Source organism: Aspergillus glaucus (genome assembly GCF_001890805.1).
Source record: "Aspergillus glaucus CBS 516.65 unplaced genomic scaffold ASPGLscaffold_10, whole genome shotgun sequence".
In the NCBI taxonomy this organism is placed as follows: Eukaryota; Fungi; Ascomycota; class Eurotiomycetes; order Eurotiales; family Aspergillaceae; genus Aspergillus; species Aspergillus glaucus.
Window position 1 is genome coordinate 195,140 of NW_019170462.1, and position 22,812 is coordinate 217,951.

Genomic DNA, 22,812 nt, shown 5'->3' on the forward strand with positions numbered 1-22,812 from the left:
TTCTCACAACAACCGGACAATTTGTCAAGATGCGACTCGACATTAACGAAGAAGAAAACCTCGCGCGGATGCGGCGTGGCGAGCTCTATTACGCCTTTACTCCGCAGCTCGTGGCCGCCCGGAAACGATGCGCACGGGTGGTCAGCCGATTCAATAGTGCAGGGGAGCTAAGCCGACGAGAAGTCGCAGAATACTGGAAAGAGTATACTCCGACCTTCCGACCATTCCGAAGTAATCGCATACTGATAATGATAAAAGAATAACAAATGACAACAAACCACTCCCACCAGCATCCACATCCACAACCACAACCACAACCACAGAAGAAGACGAAGACGCCGTCCTGCACGCCTATCCCTGGCTCGAACGACCCATCAACATCGACTACGGCACAAACATCAGCGTCGGAAGCGGGGTTTTTATTAATTTCAATTGCACATTCGTCGACACCTGCCAGGTCTCTATAGGATCCCGAACCCTGGTCGGCCCGAACGTGTCGTTTTTCAGTGGCACGCACCCCCTGGATCCAGACTTGCGCAATGGCACCAATGGGCCCGAGATGGGCGCGTATGTTACCGTCGGCGAGGATTGCTGGATTGCCGGAGGTGTGGTTATCTTGCCCGGGGTGGTGATTGGGAATGGGTGTACTATTGGTGCCGGGAGTGTGGTTACAAAGGTATGTACCATGTACTCTACCGTAAGCGGAACGCGAAAAAAAAAAAAAAAAAAAAAAAAAAAAAAAAAAAAAAGCAATATAATTGGAACTGTCCAAGCAAACATCGAACGCTGACCATTTTGGACTAGGATGTTCCAGCATATCACGTAGCGGCAGGAAACCCTGCACGGATTCTTCGGAAAGTGGAGCGGAAATACAAAGCGGAACAGGAGAATCGTCAGATCGAGAGTCAGCAGAGATAAAGCAAACATTTCGAGCCGGAATTCTAAATTATGCGCTTACTCTGTACCTATACAAGAATGGAAATGCAAAATGCAAGAAACCGGCCATGTTTTACACACATTGTCAGTGGGGACAGCGCAGCTGTTCTACATATTCTGGAAGTAACTAGTTGGTACAAACACACGGATCACTCAATGATAATCACTCCCCGACTAGCCGGTTTGATAATTGTTACTATTGATTGGACATGCGAGTATCTCGCATCTGCATATTACGCGCATATCCATAGTCCCATAGGGCGTGTTGTGACCGTATTGCCAACACGGCACATATAATAATCCCTCGTTATCACCCCCGGACGACTGCCAGAAAATAGATTCCGGTCCCTTTGCCAATAAACTATAACAGAAGATATTATGTTAGGCAAGATGGAAAACAAAAAACAGCACACAATCTAATCCTGGTCCCTTGTTCCGGTATAGGCGCGTTTACCGCGAGCGAAAAGAAAGTCTCACGGTGTTCTGAGCAGATATATTAGACATGGCCGCCCTCTTTTGGGGTGGCGAGTTGTCAGATATCTCCTTTTTCCTTTTTCTTTTTTCTTTTTTTTTTTTTTTTTACTTTCTTCATTTTTCCATAACCTTTATCGATGCTCTAATTCTTAGCGATTCAGGATGGAACTATCTTCGAGTTTCGCAGCATTGAATATCAATTCTCCGCACGCAGAGCGATTCTTCCACCACTTCGTCAAAGAGATACCAAATATCTTGACCCTCCCAACAGAAGAAAACGACGAATCGTTTGCATCGGTAGTTGTCACAATAGCCCTGAGGGACAAAATGGTTTCAAAAGCTCTTCTCTGCGTCGGAGCATCGCACCTGATCAACAATACGCCCGCAGCTGAAACCCGCAGTGTAACGGAGGAAAGGTTAAAGTTGCTACAAGAATCCGAAAAAGAATTATCGTCACGAGTCGCTGCAATTAAGACTGCAGATCCCGAGGCCTTGCTTGCGGGGTATCTGCTGCTGTATGTGTACGATTTGTCGGAAGGGACTGGGAATGGAGCGTGGCGGGTGCAATTGGATGGTGCGAGGAGTATCGTTTTCAATATGCTTGGGGGGTGCAAGGAGCCGTTGCGTGAAGACCTGGAAGGTCTAGGCATTAACCAATCCCTTGTACAATTCTTCATCTACCACGACACCCTGGCAAGTGTGACTATCCAGCAACCGTCCAGGAAGATCCTGATCTCCAAAAAGCCATCGAGCAATCAAAGCGAGCACGTATTCGGAGTGAACAATGGCCTTTTGAATTTCATCGCACGCGTCTCCGCTCTCCATTCAGAGGCCAGAACCGCAGGGGCAATATCCAGCCCGATCATCGCGCAGACATTCTCCATCTGGAAAGATATCGACAAATGGAGACCGCCAGCCTACGGCTCGGACGATGAGGAATCGTTCGATTATCGCAACATGTGCGAAGCCTATGTCGCTGCAATATTCATCTGGCTGTTTTTCATCGTTTATCCGGATAATCTCGCTGACGATAAGGTGCAAGTCATGGTCCGGAAGGGTTTGGAGAGTCTGGATGCCATTGACGATCCGTGGCTGATGTCGTTTGGGCTGTTTCCGGCGTTTCTGATTGCCGTGGCTTGCGTGCAGGTTCAGGATAGAGAGCTGTTGGAGGAGCAATTAGATAGGATTGCGGAGGCTCGTCGGTTTCGGAATGTTCAGGTGTGCAGGAATGTGGTTCGGAGTTCTTGGGCGTGCTATGATGCTGGGGAGCAGAAAAGTTGGGATTGGATTCGTCTTATGAAGGCACAAGGGCTGAGCATATCGGTAACTTAGATTGGGTTGGCGTTGTGAAGAGCGTTATTATTTACTCGTAATGTATCAATGAAGCGTTGCTGATTCATTCAATAGTTTGGCGTCGTTGTAGTTGGGAGTCTGTAGGCGTTTCGTAATGCCGTGACGCTGCGGTAAAATTCAATGGTAGAGAAGGTCCTTCCGGCTAAACGAGGACAGCTGGCAGACGAAGGTCCTGAAGACAAAAATACAAGGCCAAAGTCACGTCAGGACAGCCACCACATGTTCCGGATGCGCCCTCCAGCTCGCGATACGTCTTCCACCTGTCACGCAGAAACTCCATGCTCCGGACCATTATGTCTGTTCTCCAGGTTTTATAAATCGTGCGAAAACGCCCAATGATAATGCGCTGATGAGCACTAACAACAGCACAAAGGCCAACGACAACCAACGGCCAGACTAAAAGACCGTTCAAAGATGAGCCTCCCGGGAGAGAACCCAGTTCATTGACGAATGAAGTGATGATTTGCTGGAGGGAAGGATCTCGGGGTGATGCCTGCGGATCGAGAGTCTTCCTAACGTATACAAGACAGGCGAGACGGTATAATTCGAACAGCACTAGATCGTCATGGGACAGATCACCCTGGTAATTTTGTTTTGTATCTGTAGTCGGAGCGCTCATATCCAAGCTCTGCAACTGTAGCTCTATATGTGTCAGCTCTAGCCGCCTCTCATCGTCCATCGGTTTTTTCGAGAAATACATCGTCAGCATCGAGACGCGAAAGATGGTAGCGATCAATTCCTGGGAGGGTCCTAAAAGTAGACTTTGACTCTTAACATTACCACCCTGGACCGAAATTGATTCAAATACCCCAGCTGCTGGAGCTATATCCAAGCTCGATCCGTGTGAAGAAGCTATCAGTGCGAAAAAGTAGCAGAATATCTCTAGGAGGAATGTTCGCAGTTCAGGATTCTGTGGAGCAAAGCACAACCGCTGCCGCAGTATGATGGCTGCTGCGTTGAGATGGGGAAATATCCGACTGGCATCAGAGAAGTTGTGTGCCTACTGTTCCTGTCAGTCATTTGCATTTGCTTCATTCTTGAGACTAGGTCACGCACCTCATGCACACATAATAAGAGGATAGCCAGCAAAACATCATCTTCTGGACCGTCAGCCCTCAAGCTTCGAAGCGTGCAATCTGAGCCTTTACCTGATGCGGGGACCTGTTTTTCGGTTGAAGATTCAGAGACCAGCTCCCTGTTGACCGCCGCGCTCAGCCCGGCTATAGCGCCGCCATAAAACTCAAGCGCCATCGTCCCAAGCTCCGGTTCTTCAAGGTCATATTTGACCAAATCTGCAGCCGACACAGCCAATATGCAGTTCAACGTCAACGGATTTTCCAACGCAAACTCAGTCACATGGCGTAGAAACCTATCTCGTCGCCCCGGTCCAATAGACATCCACAACGGACTAGAGTGCGTAAAATGGTCCAGCAAGCGGCACATCATCCGCCGGCTCGGTACCGCAAACACAGTGACCCTATCTGCGAGTGATTGTGGGATTCTGACACCACGAGGCCATAGTCGTCCATTGTGATGGCAGGGTCGACGGCGCCGCTGACGTTGGGGCTGCGAGGTGTCCGCGGGCCATTGGCATGACAGGTTATTCCTCATACAGCCACTGCATGTCGGACGCACTTCGTCACATTTCTTCTTCCGGTGGCGACAGCTTTGGCAGCCGTCCTTTGATCTTTTGTAGCTTGTGCTGGATTCCTGTCCTGCGGTCACCATGGTGCCACGCCTTGGCCAGACCGGCTAACATATTTGGTCAGTCGTGGTATTTTTAATCCATTTCAGAAAAACGTAACTCACTGTAGCTCACGATACATCTAAGTTTCCAAGTTCTGTCATGGAAGGGGCGATTCTAGTTGATGGTTTTTGTCAAAAGATGTATCAGATCTTACACGTGACCTTTATCCACTAATCACGTGTTAAATATGGCGATAAATGCGGAAGTATATATTTGTTGTGTCATTCGGGACAAGGTCTATCGAGCATATAAAAAGAAGATTGTAGTTCAAGCACAAGTAAGCTATTAGCTATATACCAGTAGTGTTCGAGCCCAAAATCGGACTAGACCCGTTGACGTACAGGTAACTTTTAATCCTGCTTTTGCTCCAGAAGTGATACAATTCTCCAATGGTTGCCAACATTGCGCAGGCATCTTGCATAATCCAATGCATTCCACCCAAAAACATTGGTATTTGAGACTTGGGCGCCTTTCTCCAGAAGCAATCCGATGATTCTTAGACGATTTTCAACTAGGTCTTTTCGGCATTCAAAATAGGCCGCCCAGGCACCTGCAGCAGAATGCAAAGGTCGAAACCCAGTTATATCTTTGGCAGAAGCATTAGCCCCATTAGCTAAGAGTAGCCGCACGATCTCCTCATTCCCAAGATGTGCTGCATAGTGTAGTGCAGTTCTTCGGTCAAAGGTCCGACCCTCGGCCCCAACACGGGACTTCAGCAATTCTTTCAAGACATGGTGGTTCTTGTACACTAGTGCCTCATAATATGCATTCTTTCCCCCATGCTTAAATGTTTGGTTGGCCCCAAGTTGCAGTGGTTGAAGAAGAGACACATCTCCACTCATCATTGCAATATGCAATAGGATTTCAGGTCTAGCACATGTACCATGATCAATGAGGACTGGTAAGCATTTCCGGTCACCCATCAATGCATTTTGGAGGACAGTTCTACCATCCAAGCCCTTGATATCCACATCCATACCTTTCTCAAGCAGCAGACACACAATGCCCGACTGGCCAAACCTCACTGCTTTGTTTAGGAAAGTTTCTAATTTAGAACGCGTGCCTTTCTCCAACATAGGCATTACACACTCTTCATGGTCATTCATCAATGCAAAATCCAACGCTGTCAGATGCTCACAAATCAGCGCCCCTGGTGCTGCACCTCTCTCAAGAAGAAACTCCACCATGGCTAGGCCACCCTTTTTTGCAGCCCACTGTAACGGTGTACGGCGTTGATATAGATGTGTATAACATGAAGGTGATATCACAGCACCCATGTTCAGCAATGTATTAATACAAGACAAATGACCATGCACTGCAGTCATACATATGGTTAGATCTTTGATTCCAGGCACAAAAAAATATTTCCTTTTCTGGAACTCTTGTATAACAGCAGAGTAGCCCTTCTGTGCAGCCCATTCCAACATAGTGAGAGAAGGACCACTCCGGCCTCGACAGATAGTCGATATACGATCATAGAATGGATTACCCAGAACGGCGTGCAAATCTTGTGATACTTGTAGTAAGACATATACATGCCTCAGCTCCAGGTAGCTGGTAATTTTGAGAATGATTTCATTTGGACACTGAAGGACAAAGTACTCTGGTGCTGGTGCTTGCTCGATTGTCATCGGGGGCTTTGGTTCAGGCATCTCGAAGAAAATAAAGCATCAGATGGATTACTCTGGCAAATAGACGTACAGCTTTATACTTACTGTTGAGGATGGTGGGGTACACGAGGTACGTCGACTTTTTTTTTTTTTTTCGTTTTGCTGTCCTGGGGATTCATAATTGACAATCGTGGTTGTTTTTTTTTTTTTTTTTTTTTTTTTTTTTTTTTTTTTTTTTTGACATGTTTTTTGTAGACTCCTTGCAAGAGCAAATTGAATTGAATTGAAGTGATCGACTTTTTTCACCACAAGGTTGATTTCCCTACCACGTATGATTTGTCGAGTCATAGCCCTAAGAAGTCGGGCCGGAGCCTCCAAGCCGCACCTCTGTTCATCAGCTAACTCTCGTCGTCTCTCATATTCCCGACAACAACCACTACCTCTACATCTCCCTAACAGCGGACGCCTCGCAGGTCGCCAGAATTCCTCCCAACTTCAAACTCTTCCCTTTTGCTTCTCTATTCATCTTAAATAATAATTGCTGCACGCTTATCTTCTCAAAGCGGCCAATTCAACATTCTCTGTCTCTACTTACTATCTGTTCCATATCTTCTCTACCAATTACTGAACAGGTTTCCTTTTCTTTGTGCCTTCGTACTCGTCTATATTCCTCTATTTTCTTCAAGAGAATAAGCAGGTCGTTATTCACCATGTGGTTCTCTAATTTCGAATGATCAAAGTCCCAGACTATCCTAAGTGCAAAAAGTGCTTCCAATCAGAGTCCAAGCATAGGTTCAATAAAGGGAAAGAAAACAAAGGTTCCGCGTGAGTTTCAATCAGATCTCATTTTTCGAGTATAAAAGCCGACGAGGCTAAGACCAATTTTACCTACACCGAGAGAAATGATAATCTTAGACTATGTGTGGTTCAATATATTTTGGAATACGCATTCCAAGACGAGGCCTTTGCCAGTGACCGAATCAAGGAACCCCGTAATATCTGGCTCTACACTGATATACTGGGACATCACCTTAGTGTCCCGATACACTTAAAGAAACCAAAAAAAAAAAAAAAAAAAAAAAGAAAGAAAGAAAGAAAGAAAGAAATATGGACTTTCCCCGCAAGCCAGGTCCGGCCTCGAAAGACTTACAGCACGAAACTACTCTCAAGGCGTCTGCAAAACCCACCGAAATCCCCAGATATTCCATCAAACGTCTGAATCCAAAATGTCGTACCGAAATCGAGAAAGTAGGGCACTTTTTGGCGGAATCCTTCATTGAGCGCGAGCCATTATCACATGCCCTGGCGACGTCCAGCCCTAGGGTCAGCGATGACATATTCCATTCATTCAGCCAAACCGTTAGCGAAAAAACCGCAGCAGTCGGCGTTACATTCACTGCGAAAGCGGCTGATGGCACCATGATTGGCTTTGTCATGGCAGCGCCTTGGAACGAGGAAACCTACCCGACTCCGTCCCCATTGGGTCTTGAGCCAATGTATGATTTACTTGATCGTCTTGAAATAGCATTTCGGAACCGCCAATCTACGTCTCAAAAAGCTACAACAGGCAGGGTTGTTGAAATCACAACAGGCGCGACCCTAGGTCAGTTTGAAGGGATCCACGTCGCTTCTAAATTAGTCGGCATTGCAGCTCTTCATGCAGCTCAAGAAGGGTACGACGAAGTCATAGTCAAGGCAACAAGTCAGTCACAGTTCCTACTTCAAGGATATGGGTTCATTACACTAGCAGAAGTATCATACGAAGACTACCAGTTTGGCGGTAGCAAGCCTTTTGCTCTGATCAAATCTCCTCCTAAAGCCAAGCTCATGTGGGCTGACTTGAGGACACTTCTCCAAGGACGAAAGTTCAGGAAAATACGCTCTGTACTCTAAGTATACAATACAGGTCCTGGTAGTTGATTGGCAAAGTTTCCTGATATGTGGTCCCATTCGTCTTGGTGTTGTTCTTGGGCAGTTTGAACTGTTGATTGTATCTATGAAAATCAGTCTTTATTTAGCTATTTGTTTCAATGCGGTACTGTAATTTCTCCATTCTAGGACTATACAGAACGATATGCTGGCAGAAGTTGTTGACCTCCGATTGACCAATCAGCACAATCCGCCGATTTCTATACCTTACCGCTGCCCGATCCACCAGTGGAGGAAACTACAGCTTAGCCAGCCAAAGCATACTCCGGAGTACGTTCTTCATGCTGTCGTGAACTTCTTTCGCAATTATTTCCTTTAGTAATTAGTTATTAGTCTTCAAGGCACCTTTTCACGAGTTTTATTACCGCTGGGGGACGGTTGTCTGAGATCCTGGAGAGCGACAGAGACGCAATGATCCCACTGCTGCTGCATACACTCAGCTCATTTACGACGTGCTAGGCGCTGAGCTGGCTGACCTCAGGCTTGAGATTGTGGAACTTCTTTCCCACGGAGTCATCACGTATCCGCACCTGTGGGCGATCTTCGAGCCAGGTGTCCTTATAGTGAAGAAATTCGATGAGTATGGGCAGTTTTACATTGTCCAGAACTATGAGTATGACCTTGGGGTTCTGCACATGAATGCCTCACTCATCAACTGGGATGGAACGCGCTTTGGGTACGAAAGCGTTACGCACGAAATCAATGCCTTTAGCGGTACACAGGCCATCGAGGATCTAGAGGTGTTTCCGGCATCATTTCACCCTTCCAGGAGTCAGGCAGAGGCGAAAGCCATTGCTCGGGGTCGACAGTTCCGGGAGCTTCGCGGGGTCCATTACAAGGCATACTCGGGTCGGATCAATTACACTGTCCAGGGAAGAGGAAACACAAGAACAATAGAGCGTAATGTGAGAATGCATTCAGGCTCCGAATTAGTAAAACAGTCTGCTAACCAGAAGCGTGATGAATAGGGCGATGGACGTATTGTTGTGGACGCTGCCTCCTACACCCGCAGCGCAAAATATGGCATCGCTTATCTCACTGTTCTTGACTCCGATGCCGTCGCACCCACGATCAACATTACCGACAACCCTCGCAGGGATCCTTCCGGTACTACAGCCGATTCTACGAGGTACAGGGTGCGGAACCAACAGATGATGGTACAGGCGGATATGCAAAAGCAGAAAGCAGAGCCTTGTAAGTTGACTGGATAAAGAAAGGGAAACAATCAAACCGTCGCTAACATATGCCTCTTTCTCAGCGCATGATCTTAAGGAAGAGCAGCTCCTTATATGTAGCCCTTATGTACGAGTCTATTCACTTAAGCACAAGTGCCGGACCAAATTTGCGGTGACCAATATCCGTGACATTACCTGGAACGATACTGCCTTTTGAGGAAATGATACTCCCAGCTGGCTATAAAGACCTCGTCTCATCCTTCGTGGAAGCACAAACCACCGACAAATTCCTGTTTGACGACATCATCCAAGGCAAAGGACAGGGCGTAACCATGCTGCTTGTCGGCAACCCTGGCACGGGCAAGACCCTCACAGCTGAGGCTATTGCTGACAATGTTCGACGGCCACTCTATGTTCCGAGTGCGGGGGAACTAGGTCGCTATGCAGGTGATGTCGAGAACCGTCTAAATACCGTTCTTGAACTCGCTGAGAAGTGGAACGCCGTGCTTTTGTTTGACGAGTGCGATGTCTTTATGCAACAGCGATTGAACGGACAGTTGGACCACAATGAGATATTCTGTTTTCCTCAGGTTCGTTGCCTTCCAATGTCCAACGATCCCAATTTACTAATAGTGGCCCAGAATTCTCGAATACTACCGTGGAATCCTATTCATGACGTCCAACCGCGCCGACATAATCGACCAGGCCTTCCACTGCCGAATCCATCCTACTCTGCACTATCCCGATCTGGACCAAGACGCGAGAGGACACATCTGGGAGCAGTTTGCGTGGTCGCAGCACCGGATCGACTTGATGAGCGAAGAATGCAGACGCCTCTCCCAGCTCCCCATGAACGGACGGCAGATAAAAATGCGCTCAAAATTGCTACCCTCCTTGCCGTTCAAGAGAGGACGAACGTTGATATTGAGCACATCCGCAGTGGGGCAGGCTATGGGGGTGGCTGGTGCTGTGGACGTTTAATATTAAGCGGGTCAAGTGTTTACACGTGAGATAGATTGATGGATAGTATGAAGGAGATAAAGATAAACGCGGACAGGGAAGAAGGTAGTACTTCCTCCCAAGGCGGCACCTTCGTCACCCAACAGTCTACGGACCATGGATCAGGTGTCAACGATAGCTTAGTATTAATGAGAATTGCTTTTCAGCTTAACCCGTGACCAACCGCTTATTCAGGGACAAAAAGTACAAAAGTGCCCCCTTTGCTAATTATCGTATCATGGGTGATATAAGTATAGGCCCCCTCAGATAGCAGTCCCCCGGGAATCAGAATAAAGTATTTAGACAGTGGCACCAAGTACGCTTCCTTCCGGTCATTGCTAACCTTGGTATTTTTCGGAAAATGCGCCACGCGGTATCCCCAGTCCTATCCCAGTCAGCCCACGCCTTTCACCAAAAACACCCAAGGCATATACGCACCTTCCCGCCAACCCCGATCGCCCTCAACAATTGCAAGCACTTGGTCGCGAGCAAGTCCCCGGAGTAATTCTTGTTCCCATCTTTATCTTCAATCACATGCGGCTGTTGGTTCTCGGGGATGGTGAGCAACGATCCGGTGTCTGTTTCGGGAATCATTTGCTTGATTTCTTCGCGGAGGATTGCAGCGGCTATGGAGAGGTTGGTGCGGATCATTTTGGGGAGTTTGGAGTTGGCGGCTAGGAGGTGTTGCGGTGACGGTGTTTGTGGTTCCTGGTGTGAGGATTGGAGTTTGATGTTGGAGTTGTTTGCTGTTTGTTTGTTTGCTGTTTGTTGGCACGATGGAGGGGCAGGGATAAGCTGACGGTAGCTAGTCTGCAATAACTGATGAAGTATTCTCTGGGATCAAGGAAGGTCAGTCAGGATTTGAACTGGCAGGTGTCAGAAGTTTGGTAGGGAAGTCGTCTGCGCAATGTCTGCAGTGAATGTTAGGGTTGATAGGTTGGGGTGGATGGTAGGTACCTGTGGTGAGTAGCAATAAGAGATGCAGTTGAGCCTGAGTCTTTCTGGTGGATGGTAGATAAATATAAAGCGTAAAGAAAGATGCAGAATGACAGGAAAGTGAAAGAAAAGGGTATCCCAAAGCGGTAATCACCACCAGCGCCCTTCTTCCGCCGCTTAGAGCTGTAGAGCACTGTATATAGTATACACTATGCTCTGGAGCTATCAATACATCAAGAATATCTGAGGTATAGAAAAACTAATTTGTCCCTGAAGTTTATGTTGTCGTATCGAATTGCTTGAACAGGGGCTGGCCAATGCATATAATCTTAGTACTGGCAATCAAGACTGACCTCTACATGCTCCCTGTACAACCCAACAAATGCAAGAAGAGAATAATCCATGTCATGTTTTACAGCAATTAAGCTCAAAGACCGTGGACGTGGTGACTCAGATAATATTCAAGTCTGATCTGGTTAATAGTGACCTGGATGACATCAGGCGTCATGTCTCTCGGTGGACGGCTCAGGGGTGGAGGGATTGATGCACTATGTTGAGATATAGGGAGCACGAGGACTGGAGATAATTTGCATCTCGGGAATTTGTTTTGCTTTCCTGAAGATATTACTGGGAAATTGTGAGTTTCCTCGTGCCTTGAAGGATATGTCAAGATGCTGATTACTTTTCAGTATAAGGTTGTTGCCATTAACTGGGCCGACTCGGAATAATCAAGTTCTGTGCCTCATAAATCGAGGTGTTTTGAATGTCGATGGCAATGATGAGTTTGAAAATTTGGCGAGCGACATATTCAACAGCCTGTGGGAGGTTATTATATCGTCAATATCCCCAAGTATATCCTCTGAGCTGGGTTCAAGTTATTATACATTGATCTCAGACCATTGAAACGTTACTGATTAAAGCTTTATTAGACCGGGGAGTGCAACATACCCAGTCATTTAGGGTGTATAGCACAACTAATACATCAGAGAAAGATACTCGACAGTCAATCTTCGCGGTATCGCATTCTGAGCCCCGGGCTGATATGCCAGCACAAGCTCCTCCCTATATTACCAATTCATCCGGGATTACTTCCTACTCATTTCCAGCGCTTCCTTCAATAAGAGCACACGAAGGAGAAGGTTCTGACCATGAGATGAATAATTGGGCACCCCAGGTATCCCATAATTTCGATCTGCCTGGAAGCACTGAACAGGTACACCCGCCGTTGTTTAACGAGTACCCAGGGACAGGACTAGATACCTCATTCAGTCTAAATGATAATATCGAGTTACTCCAGCTACAGCTCCTTTTCAACTTGCAACCTGAGCAGTCTGACGTACATAGGAGCCTCGGGCCAATGTATAGGGAGTCTCTTCCTTCTTTTGGCGTGCTGGACGAGCAACTCACGGCTAAAGTAGGGTACGCATATGATTCATACATGGCTGGAATGCAAAGCGCCTTTTACGCCATCTACCTCGGCACAATTGGACCAGCAGCAAGAGACTTCAGGCTTGTATAGGTAGTTCGAGTTAAGTTGACATCAAGGATCAGATTCCTATTGAGGGTTATCTCATTCCGCTTTCTAAGGATTTTACTCCGACGCCTGGGTAGGCATGATAAGAGGGATGGGAAGGATAGGAGTTGTTTGTGTTAATCTAAGTATCTCGGTGGCTTTTATAAAACAAATCCATGAACAACTCGCTATTTATCAGATAAACTACGTTGACCTGGACCATAAACTCTTACATTGCTTATCCTGTGCACTGGTCGCAGTCTCCTACATGTGGCTACCATTCACTCATTTTGAAATTCCCTTCAATGTCGTGAAGAGATCCCCAGAATGGATATCCCAAGATAAACCCTGCCCCTGCAGAGGCAGCAAAATCTTGTGAGGGGGCTGGGTGGAAAGAACGTGTAAACAAACGACATGGATATCAAACCTCTCAGGTCAAAAAGAAACAGAGTCCTATCTCTAATGTTGACTAAACTAAAGCCACATACATGAAGCCACATCCCAGAGTTATATATGTGGAACTTTCCATAACTCAATAGTACAGGATCCATGGAACATACTGGTCAAGATTGTCCTAGGATTTCCATTTAGTCCAATGAGCAATATAGTAAGCTGATATGCTTGTAATATCCAGGGACATACCTTCTCGTGACCCCAGGTCTGAATTTAGGGTTAACATTTTTCACTTAGTGCCATGTGTGAGCGTGTTAAAACCACCAATCATCCTCCAAAGCTCTGTTTGCCAGTCCCGGTGATGCTAAGCCCCTTTACCCTACTTGTTACTCAAAACACATGCGGCATTCTGTTTGCATACGGACTGGATGTTGATGACTTTGAACTATGGCCTGTGGGCTCAACTATTCTCTCGTTTCTAGGGCAAACACACGTTGGTAAGCTGCTGAAGCGACACGCGCCTGCAGAATTCATGCTTCACCTGGGTTGACAGTGTGACGAGCCCGACTATTCATGCAGAAGTTGATTTCGTTCGTCAGTCAGTCCCTCTATTGGCAGTCCATTGGAACAACCTGGATACATAAATGATGTGGGAGTTTGGCCTAGGTATCACAAACATGACGATCAGCTTCATCACTCCTGAACAAACATCTTTAGCTATATGTGACACGGGCTGTTCTCTTCTTCAACTAAGAACCAATCAAAGATTACCATCATTGTGGCGAATCTCTCAAACGCCCTGGCCAGGCTCTTTGCGTGCCCCTGAGCAGCAAGCTGGAAGATCTTGAGCCTGCTATTCATCCTATGAACGAGAATTTGGACGGCGTGTCTCGCGATTTTAGGGGTGAGACTCCTCCTGGCAGGTTTGATGAGCTTGATTTTTAATTTGAATACGCTGTACGGGTGAGTTTGTATTGGGCTGTGTTTGTTTTTGGTTGAATTGGGGCTGATTTGGTGATGTTTTCTTAGGGAGCAGGGAAGAAGACCGATAAGAATGATGAATTGGAGCAGGAAGAAGCAGACTATTATTTTATGTAACAATGCATTTCTGTCCAATAGTATTTCTTGATACGACTTTATTTGTGCACTTGCATATCCTAGTTAACCGCCCATAAAACGAAGAGACCCCTCCTCTCCCTCTCATCAATCAATCATCCTCTCTACTCATACTCCATAAACCCATAAAATGCCCACCCCAAAGCGCGTAATCCTCCGCCTCAGCTCAACTGATTTCAACGCCTTCGACATGTACGAAGCAGTCCGCGCCTATCTCGAGCGCCACGACCGCTCCCCCACAGAACTCGAAGGATACCGTCACTGGGTCCATGTCCGACCGTCCTAAGATGTATTTTATTGTTGATCTGGAGATGGATGGGTATGGTGGGGATGAGAGGGGGAGGGTTGAGAGGGATTTTCCGCATGAGTTGTTTGGGGTGAGGAGGGGGGAGGATGGGCGGTTGGTTTGAGTTGGTTTGAGTTGGGTTGCTAATATGGATTTTCTTTTAGGAGTCTCTTTTGGTTGGAAGAATGAGCTGTATTATCAGAATCTTCTTCGGAAGGTTCGCGAGGTCACTGGTGAGTCGTATGTTTGGGGGATGAATGAGCGGGAGAAACGGATACGTGATCGAGTATTAGCTGAGGTCGTAGTCAGGGTTGTCTGGAGGCGAAGGTAAAGAAGTTGAACATCAATGATTTGTTCTCGGTGGCCCTCTTTCGGCAGATTGGGGTCATTTGTACAGAGGTTGTTAGCTAGCGAATCGATGGGGTTGAGCAAAAGGCCATGTCAGCATTATCAAGAAACCATAAAACATTGCAGGCCTGCATCAACCGAGTTAGCACCAGATCTCTGAGACCACCGTCGCCGTGTCCTCCGGCGTAGACCATTACTGTGCTTGTTGTTGTTGTTGTTGATACGGGTTCACCATCCAATACTGAGATGCGTCGCAAATCAGACCGTAGGGTTTCCAGGCAATTTGAAACCGCCAGTGTCTTTACCGTAACTCCATAGTTGGTTTATTTCTCCATCGGAGATCGACAAGTGGAAACAAAGACGAGTTTCTTCTGATGCATGTATTCCATTATATATACAACTGTTCAACTATGCATTCTTCGGCCTGGGATCAACCCAGAGCGGATCAAGATAGTAAATTAATCCATGGCCAATGGAAGCAGCGAGTGGTCCGACCTATCATCGTTAGTACATCCAGTCATTCAACAAGAGATGAAAACAAAAAAAAAAAAAAACATACCCAATGAATCCAATGATACCCCGGAAACGACGACGCAACGTAAACCCCAAAACACCGTGCGGGATTGACACCTATCCAGTCAGCTTCCACTCAATCGCAATCCAGGTCCTAGAGAGGCTTACTAGCACCAATATACCCCTCCCTCGTAAACGCAGACCCCCAACTAACAATCCCCAACACAAGCCCCACCAACCACGGCGACGCCGCATGCCCAAAAAGACTAGCCTGCCTCGGATCCAACGCAACCCCAAACGCCACATAAACCAACACCAAACAACTCATAAACTCAATCACCAGCGCATCCTTCACAGGAACCATCTCCGTATCAACATAGCACCCGCCGACCGTAAACTCGCGACTCCCGTACGCAGTGCGCATTGCGAAACCAGCCAGTGCGCCGCCGAAGGTCTGTCCGCCGAGATACAGCACCATGCGTGGGAAGGAGATCATGCGCGCGAAGAAAGTGGCGAGGGTTATTGTGGGGCTTATGTGGCCGCCGCTGGAGGGCGAGAAGGTGTAGATTAGGAGGGGGATGAGGAGGACGTTGGTTATTCCTCCGAAGAGGGGGGAGAAGAAGGTGAGGGTGTCGTAGATGCCGGCTTGGGTTTGGGGGGATTCGGTTTTGGAGGGCGCGTGGAGGGTTACCCAGGCGGTCATGAAGGTGCACATCATGCTTCCTGTTTTCTTTAGCTTCCCGCTCTGTGCATGATATGAGGACAGAGAAAATTACCAACACACTCTAGGAGAGCAAACTTCCATAGATCTAAACTGAGAAATCCCCGGAGGTCAAAAACCTCGGATAGATGCATGCGAGGTGCTGCATCGGGGATTTCCTTGAGCAGTTTTGTATTTCGCGGATCATTGCGATCAGGATATTCCTGCTGTCCTCCTAGTCGACCCGCGAACGGAGGGATTCCAGGCGCCACGCTGGATTGGCGTTCAGTGTCATAATCCGGAAGACCGGTGATAATGACCATGATGGCCGGTAAGTATGAATAAAGTTGACAGAAAGTTAATGGAACAAGAGCAGAACGCGAAATAAAAACTCTTCTCGCTCCATTTCGCAGTAGCACAGGGGTAGTACTACACCCGTATAGATTGTAGGGAAGATTCGGAGACACAGTGGAGCCGCCACGGAACCTCCAAAGGCTTAGAATCTAAGCATAATACGATTATGCTCTCCAGAGAACGGCTCTGACGGCAGAGTCCATAACCACGCGACAGGTTTAGTTTAGCACTCGGGAGTCTGCAGGGCTGCACTTCCCGATTCGTCGGCATTCCGACAAGCATTGGAGACCCAAATATCGGAAAAGTGGAGCACAGATAAGGTTGGAAAGCATTTGGCAATCGAATTATGTGCTTGAATGGTCGGGTTTGTCTGATTGGTCTAAGCATTCGCCCGAGAAGATGATTTTGTACTCCGTAGCATTCGTCTGTATAGAAGTAGCACTGAATTCTCGAATACCGAGTAAATTCTCCGGAGTAAGACATCGTATGACAACGGCATATGATCATATCATCCAGTAAACAGAACCCTCATGTCGATAAATGCCTGGCCATACCATCCAGTCCGGGACATCGTCGGAGGTACCATTAAGGTTATGGCAAGGTTAGTCATCACGACCAAAACTGGAATCAAGAAGAGAAGGGAAAAGCTAGAAAGAACAGAGGGGATGCGCGGTATTTGAATCTTGCTCTTATCATCTAGACCAGTCCTCTGAGTCACGGCCATGATAAGTCGTGAGTTTATCTCGCTGTCCAAAGGTACCTGTATGGACGTTGTACCCCTGATAGGTCCTGATAGGGACGGAGCATCCCGTTACATCGGAGGGAGCAGGGTCCTCGTTGATACAGATCACAGTAGGCGCTCTGGTCCTTTCATATTATTCGCTATCCGTCTTGATAAGTGGTGATTGAAGATCGCGGCTGTTTTAGTGGTACGGGCTAGAAAATGCAAGGGCTCGACTCGGAACCCTAGGCTGTTCATAGTGACGCTGAACAAGGGAATCAACACCTAGGAAGCGAGAATAGTTGATAAGGAGGGATATCTTTATAGTACGGAGTATATAACATCTAAAATACGAGCAAGAAATAAAGCTAACACCATCTGTCTGGATTATGCTTACATTACGGAGTAGTCTAGCCTGACTCGCAATCATGAATCATGAAAGAAATACACTATATGACCAAAATCAATTCTTCAAATTCACAAGACTCGCTACCGAGCTTTTTTTTTAAAAGGCTACATTTGTTGGTCATGATTGTTTTGAAGCGCTGTACTCCGTGCATACACTGTTAGGGCACAAGTCATTATGTCCTTATGCAAATTATGCACATGTTATCCTAGCTGATCATGTGATCAACCAGAATACATCGCCAGCACAGCAAATTAAACCAAACAGATAGAGTAATCGAGTAAGCCATATCAATTCAAAACAATGTTCAGCCATGCATAAACCCTCATTATTGTCACAAAGCAAACGAGCTGCCATCCATATCTGATAAACGATAGCATGGATAATCGACCTGACAAGATCCAGATAATAAGAACACATAAAGCAAATCGTCTGACCCGTCCTTTTGACGCTGAAAAAATATCATATAACCCGAAAGCAAAGAAACACCGGTGTCATGGATCGAGAATACAACTCTCACATACAAAGACAAGAAAAATCACTTCATTACCAGTTCCGGTCCCGACAAAGGACTTGGCCCCGGCGGTGCTGGACCAACATTGGGCTGCGGTGTTAAGTTGTTGGTGTTGGTGTTGCTGCCGCCATTGCTGGGGCTAGCCGCTGATGGAGTTTTACCTCCGCGACTTCCAAGCCCACCTCCACGACCAGCCGTTCCACCGCCGCGTCCATTCGAGGCAGGCGAGCTGTGGTTGCTTTGCTTCTCCTTCTCCGCCTCCATCTGCTGACGGGCGGCCTTGCTGACACGAGGACGACGGGTAGTGCTGCCTCCACGCGATCCTGGACCACGAAGAGGCAAACCGGTTTCCTGGGAAATAGGTACGGCAGCCGCCAGAGGGACTTGGTGGCTGGTAGCTGGAGCAGCACGACTGCGACCTCCGCGTCCACGGCCACGACCACGTTTGATAGTTCCGTCGGCCCTGGTTAAGTTAGTATTGCGTATAGAGAGAAAGTTGGGAAGAAAAAAAAAAAAAAAAAAAAAAAAAAACTAACCGTTCGACTTGCACCTTTTCACCCTCCGGCACCAAAGGTCCGCTATACACAAAGTATCCATCCTTACTGGCGGCAGCATGCTCCTGCCAAGCCATTTCAGTATCGTCGACAAAGGGGTCATCCCGATCGTAGTCTTCAATCTTCTTGCGGCGCTTCTTCTTCCCCTCCGCTCCGTCTGCAGCCGCTGCACCATTCATGTTGGCTGCGCCAGTCATGGTAACATCGCCGTCGAAGTCACTGTCGCGCTCCATGTCCAAGCTCAGATCCTCGTCGGCGCTCTCACCGGCGGAAAGTAGACCCTTGGCGCTCTTTTCGTTCCGCTCCAACATGGCACCTGCGGCAGCCACACGCGCTAGTTGCTCCTTGTGGGCGGCCAATCGTGGATGTAGAGCAGCAAACCCGTATTGTTCCTCGGCCAAACGCGCAAAATTGATGATTCGGTTGGTAGTGCCGTTCAAGGGAACGTGTAGGATGATGTTGGGCGTGGTGAGGGTGTCTGATGATTCTGTATTGTCACCACCCCCAAACAGGGCATTCGAAATCAATCCCGATCCTTGGGGCAGCTTGGACGGAGCATCTTTGTCTTTGGCAGCGCGACCAGACTTGGGCGAGGGAGGTTTGGAGGAAGTTTCTTTCTTTTCCTTTTGGTTTTCCTTTTCCTTCTCTTTCTCCTTCTTGGTCATCTTTGTGGGCTGAGAGACAGCGGGCTCCGGTTGATCCACATCCATTGCGATTGGCGCTTGTGCTTGCTGTTGAGGTTGGGCTACCGTTCGTGATGGATCTGGCTGAGGAGGTTTTTGGTCTTCATAACGAGGTTGTTGTTGTTGTTGTTGTTGTTGTTGTTGTTGCTGCTGCTGCTGCTGCGGATGCTGCGGATGCTGTGCAGGAGGATACGGGGATTGATGAGCGTAGGAATGTGAAGCTTGTAGTGGTTGAAGAGCAGGCGGCAGCGAAGAGTGGTGAGATGCAAGTAGGGATCCATGAGGGTGCGACGGGGAGGACGAAGACGGCAAGGGCGAAGGAGCTAGGGAGGGATGAGAAGGCGTCGGAGCCTTGGGATGAGCGGGAGAGGAAAGATTCGAGGGAACATGAGGAGAGGCACGACGAGGAACAGGCGAGTAAATAGGTTGCGGGTTACTTGTTGCAGTGGGGTGATCAATAATACTAGCAATGGCCGGAGATGCACTGGCGCGAAAAGCACTGCGAGTGGGAGGACTGGCGGCGGACGGGGTCGGGGCGGTGTCATCCAAGGCCGATCGGATGGGATCGTAGTTCTGACCACTCGTTCTCTGCGGAACTGAGGGCGGCGGCGGAGGCGGTTGAGATTGTGGTCGAGAAGGTGGTAGGGAATGGGTTAGAGGATACGAGGAAGGAATATGAGAAGGAGCATGGTGGTTATTGGGATACGAGTGGTGGAAGGCTGGAGGTTGTGGCGGAGGAGGTTGTTGTTGTTGTTGTTGTTGTTGTTGTTGTGATTGTTGTTGATGTTGATGCTGTTGCGGAGGAGGCTGCTGATATGGGGAAGGCAGTGTGGCTGCATCGTTATTCTCCAGCTTGGGTTTTTTACGAGACGACGTGGTATTATTCGTGGTGGACGCCGGATTGGATTTTCGGCGGTTGTTCCTAGGCTTGGTTTCTTTCTTTTTATCCTCCGGTTCGGTCGTGTTGTTGTCGTCGTCCTTCTTTCGACGCGACCGACGAGTCCCGGCAGAAACACGCCGGCCCTTCAACGCATCTTCCGCGCGTGTTTCGGTGTCGATGCCGGCATCTTGTTCTTGGGCGATGGGATTGTGGTCGGGTTCCGTGGACATATTAGCATAGACGAGTTGAGGGATAGAAGTGGTGTGAGTGAAGAGACGGTGTAAAGAGGACAAGAAGTGAGGTTGAAGATGGGGTTAAAAAAGGCTGGTTGAAATAAAAGAAAACAAGAACGAGAGAAAGAAGATTACAAGAAAACGGAGAAGAGAAGAAAAGAAATAAAAGACGAAAAAATAGATGGAAAAGGACAGGAGATGGGCGCAGTTAAGGTAGGGAAAAGAGGGAAAAGAGGGAAAAGAAGGAGAAAAGAACAAACGGAAAAAAGCGAGAAAAAAGGCGGAAGAAACAGACACAGAAAGGGGGACTTTATTAAAGGGTTGAAATGGGCAGATGCCGTGGTATATAACAGTTAACCACGGATAAAACAGAGAACACAATAAGGTACAGGTATCTGTGTATACTGGTTAAGGAATATCTAATTGAATCTATCCATGCAATAATGCAACTCTTGACTCCGGCCACATGTTCTGCATCCATAGATATCTGCGTTCCTCCACTACGCCGATATCTGATACCACCATGACAGATACTCTGGGTACGCACTTCTAGCGTACAATACTAGACAAGGACCATTCTATATCTCATAGTAAGCGATATAGTATAAGTAGATATCAAGGATTATTATAACATTTTCATATACGAAGACTTTACGTCCAAGTTATTAACTGTATCATAGCATGCAACATATTGATACAACTGTACACACCCTGGTTTCAGCCCGATTCATCACTGAGTAAACAGAGGTATCCGTATTATAGGTGTTTGCCATAACGATTCAATATTATATATTTTTATATTAAATACCGACCTTGTAAAACCATGATCCCACTGTTTGTATCTACAAGGGTCTGTACATCGACACACAGACCACACTATTCCATATCCGGTTAGCGCATCTGCACCAATTTTAGCTTTTGAGCCGCATCCCGATTCGGCGCTTTTGTATAGCTTCACTTCCTCTCGATTCAGTATACCCCCGTCAAATCACCCATTATGGCCTTCCCCGGTGAACGTTTCGTCATTGATCTCGATGACGACAATGAATTAGCTCCGAATATCCCTTCGTTCGAAGATACAGCCTCTCCGTTTTCCCTCATCGGCGAGATCCAAGAACGTGCTCCAACCGCCGCGGCTCCTCTGGCGCCTAAGCCTCCGACAGGGACGGGGTTTCCTGAGCATAAGAAAAGGTTTCAGCGGTCGGCGTTTAAGCAGCGCAGGGCGGAGAAGCAGCAACAGCAGCAGCAGGAGCAGCAGGAGCAAGGACAAGGTCTCGCCACGGGTCCTGTCAGCGATGAGAAAAAAGCTATCGATGAGGAGAACCGGCGTCAGTTGGCGTCGCTGTCGGATGCACAGATACAACAAGAGCGGGAGGAATTAATGTCTTCCATCGACCCCGGTCTTCTCGAAAGATTCCTCCGCAGAGCCGTTATCGACGAGCCAGAGCCAGAGCCTCAACCCAAACAAAAACCCGAATCCTCCAAAAAACCAACCAAATCCGTCTCCTTCGACGTCCCAGAACCAGAACCACCAAAACAACTCTCACCACCACCAAAACCACAACCACAGCCGCTACAACAAAAGCAACCCCCGATAAACGAAGACCTCCCACCCCCAACACCCCCCTCCGATCTCCATCCCGCCTCCGAACTCCCCCCCTCCTTCCACTTCCCAACACCACCATCCACATCAACAAACCCACCACCCCTCGACCCCTCCTCCCCATCTTTCCTCTCCGACCTCCAAACGCACTACTTCCCCAACACCCCCCACGACCCCTCCTCCCTCAACTGGCTGCAACCCGAGCCCTCCGCCGAAGAAGCAGGCATAGACACCTCCAGAACATCGCCCTACGACCCCGAAAGTACCGCAGAAGCAATCCATCCCGCTGCGATTCGGTTCTCGCTTACTGGGACTGTCATCGCGCCGTCGACTTCGTTGTCCCTTCCGACGACGCTGGGTCTGCATCATCACGGGAACGATCCGCAGGCGGCCGGGTATACGATTCCTGAGCTAGCTATTCTAGGACGCTCATCGTTCCCTGCGCAGAGATGCGTCGCGTGGCAGGTTCTAGGGCGGATATTGTATAGACTGGGACGGGGCGAGTTCGGTGAGAGGGGGAGTCCGCTTGTCGAGGGGATGTGGGAGGTCGTTGAGAAGGAGGGTGCTGTTGCGATTATGTTGGCGGAGGCGGGTAGTTCTACAAATACAAATGAGGGTGATGGACGTAAGGTGCCGCTCAAAGGAGCTGGTATCGGGAGACATGCTAGTGCTACTGCTTGGGCTGTGGAGGGTGTTTGGCTCTGGCAGAAGAGTGGTGGTGGTGATCGGGGAGTTTTGAAGGAGGGAACTATTCGGCCGCGCTAGTTTCTCTTCTATTGTTTTGTTTTATAAAAGTCATTTCATGCATACTCATAGGATAACGAAGAACATGGATA

At 48.0% G+C, this 22,812-nt stretch overlaps 11 protein-coding genes across 11 annotated transcripts; 5 read left to right on the top strand and 6 right to left on the bottom strand.

The window, feature by feature from the left end:
* Nucleotides 1–29: 29 nt before the first annotated feature.
* ASPGLDRAFT_126136 (sugar O-acetyltransferase) lies at nt 30–918 on the top strand (the record flags this gene model as incomplete). Its single annotated transcript, XM_022540628.1, has 3 exons — nt 30–202; nt 259–625; nt 805–918. 3 exons carry the CDS (start codon nt 30–32, stop codon nt 916–918), a joined length of 654 nt encoding a protein of 217 aa, XP_022400844.1.
* Nucleotides 919–2,163: 1,245 nt separating this feature from the next.
* On the top strand, nt 2,164–2,610 carry ASPGLDRAFT_102870 (uncharacterized protein; the record flags this gene model as incomplete). The annotated part of the gene is made up of 1 exon (XM_022539435.1): nt 2,164–2,610. A coding segment is annotated over one exon (447 nt), but the record flags the coding sequence as incomplete, so codon positions are not given.
* Nucleotides 2,551–4,515, bottom strand: ASPGLDRAFT_46963 (Zn(II)2Cys6 transcription factor). Its single transcript, XM_022546560.1, has 3 exons — nt 3,912–4,515; nt 3,820–3,860; nt 2,551–3,763 (listed from the first exon to the last, which is right to left on the bottom strand). Exons 1-3 carry the CDS (start codon nt 4,489–4,491, stop codon nt 2,906–2,908), a joined length of 1,479 nt encoding a protein of 492 aa, XP_022400846.1. The 5' UTR covers nt 4,492–4,515; the 3' UTR covers nt 2,551–2,905.
* A 345-nt stretch (nt 4,516–4,860) lies between these two features.
* ASPGLDRAFT_126737 (ankyrin repeat domain-containing protein) lies at nt 4,861–5,787 on the bottom strand (the record flags this gene model as incomplete). Its single annotated transcript, XM_022540668.1, has 2 exons — nt 4,861–5,258; nt 5,430–5,787. 2 exons carry the CDS (start codon nt 5,785–5,787, stop codon nt 4,861–4,863), a joined length of 756 nt encoding a protein of 251 aa, XP_022400847.1.
* Nucleotides 5,788–9,213: 3,426 nt separating this feature from the next.
* Nucleotides 9,214–10,358, top strand: ASPGLDRAFT_46964 (uncharacterized protein). Its single transcript, XM_022546561.1, has 3 exons — nt 9,214–9,243; nt 9,308–9,814; nt 9,866–10,358. The coding sequence occupies exons 2-3, from the start codon at nt 9,446–9,448 to the stop codon at nt 10,232–10,234; spliced, it is 738 nt and encodes a 245-aa protein (XP_022400848.1). The 5' UTR covers nt 9,214–9,243; nt 9,308–9,445; the 3' UTR covers nt 10,235–10,358.
* Nucleotides 10,359–10,410: 52 nt separating this feature from the next.
* On the bottom strand, nt 10,411–10,983 carry ASPGLDRAFT_57878 (uncharacterized protein; the record flags this gene model as incomplete). The annotated part of the gene is made up of 2 exons (XM_022548286.1): nt 10,662–10,983; nt 10,411–10,608 (listed from the first exon to the last, which is right to left on the bottom strand). The coding sequence occupies exons 1-2, from the start codon at nt 10,872–10,874 to the stop codon at nt 10,411–10,413; spliced, it is 411 nt and encodes a 136-aa protein (XP_022400849.1). The 5' UTR covers nt 10,875–10,983.
* Nucleotides 10,984–14,165: 3,182 nt separating this feature from the next.
* Nucleotides 14,166–14,901, top strand: ASPGLDRAFT_46966 (uncharacterized protein). Its single transcript, XM_022546562.1, has one exon. It carries the CDS (start codon nt 14,312–14,314, stop codon nt 14,465–14,467), a length of 156 nt encoding a protein of 51 aa, XP_022400850.1. The 5' UTR covers nt 14,166–14,311; the 3' UTR covers nt 14,468–14,901.
* A 198-nt stretch (nt 14,902–15,099) lies between these two features.
* Nucleotides 15,100–16,620, bottom strand: ASPGLDRAFT_295153 (aquaporin). Its single transcript, XM_022543862.1, has 4 exons — nt 16,105–16,620; nt 15,497–16,051; nt 15,375–15,445; nt 15,100–15,310 (listed from the first exon to the last, which is right to left on the bottom strand). Exons 1-4 carry the CDS (start codon nt 16,349–16,351, stop codon nt 15,224–15,226), a joined length of 960 nt encoding a protein of 319 aa, XP_022400851.1. The 5' UTR covers nt 16,352–16,620; the 3' UTR covers nt 15,100–15,223.
* A 72-nt stretch (nt 16,621–16,692) lies between these two features.
* ASPGLDRAFT_46968 (uncharacterized protein) lies at nt 16,693–17,482 on the bottom strand. Its single transcript, XM_022546563.1, has one exon. The coding sequence runs from the start codon at nt 17,104–17,106 to the stop codon at nt 16,891–16,893; it is 216 nt and encodes a 71-aa protein (XP_022400852.1). The 5' UTR covers nt 17,107–17,482; the 3' UTR covers nt 16,693–16,890.
* Nucleotides 17,483–17,614: 132 nt separating this feature from the next.
* ASPGLDRAFT_82162 (uncharacterized protein) lies at nt 17,615–20,812 on the bottom strand. Its single transcript, XM_022550150.1, has 2 exons — nt 18,560–20,812; nt 17,615–18,486 (listed from the first exon to the last, which is right to left on the bottom strand). Exons 1-2 carry the CDS (start codon nt 20,368–20,370, stop codon nt 18,048–18,050), a joined length of 2,250 nt encoding a protein of 749 aa, XP_022400853.1. The 5' UTR covers nt 20,371–20,812; the 3' UTR covers nt 17,615–18,047.
* A 558-nt stretch (nt 20,813–21,370) lies between these two features.
* ASPGLDRAFT_126532 (RPAP1 family protein) lies at nt 21,371–22,741 on the top strand (the record flags this gene model as incomplete). Its single annotated transcript, XM_022540648.1, has 1 exon — nt 21,371–22,741. The coding sequence occupies one exon, from the start codon at nt 21,371–21,373 to the stop codon at nt 22,739–22,741; it is 1,371 nt and encodes a 456-aa protein (XP_022400854.1).
* Nucleotides 22,742–22,812: the final 71 nt, after the last annotated feature.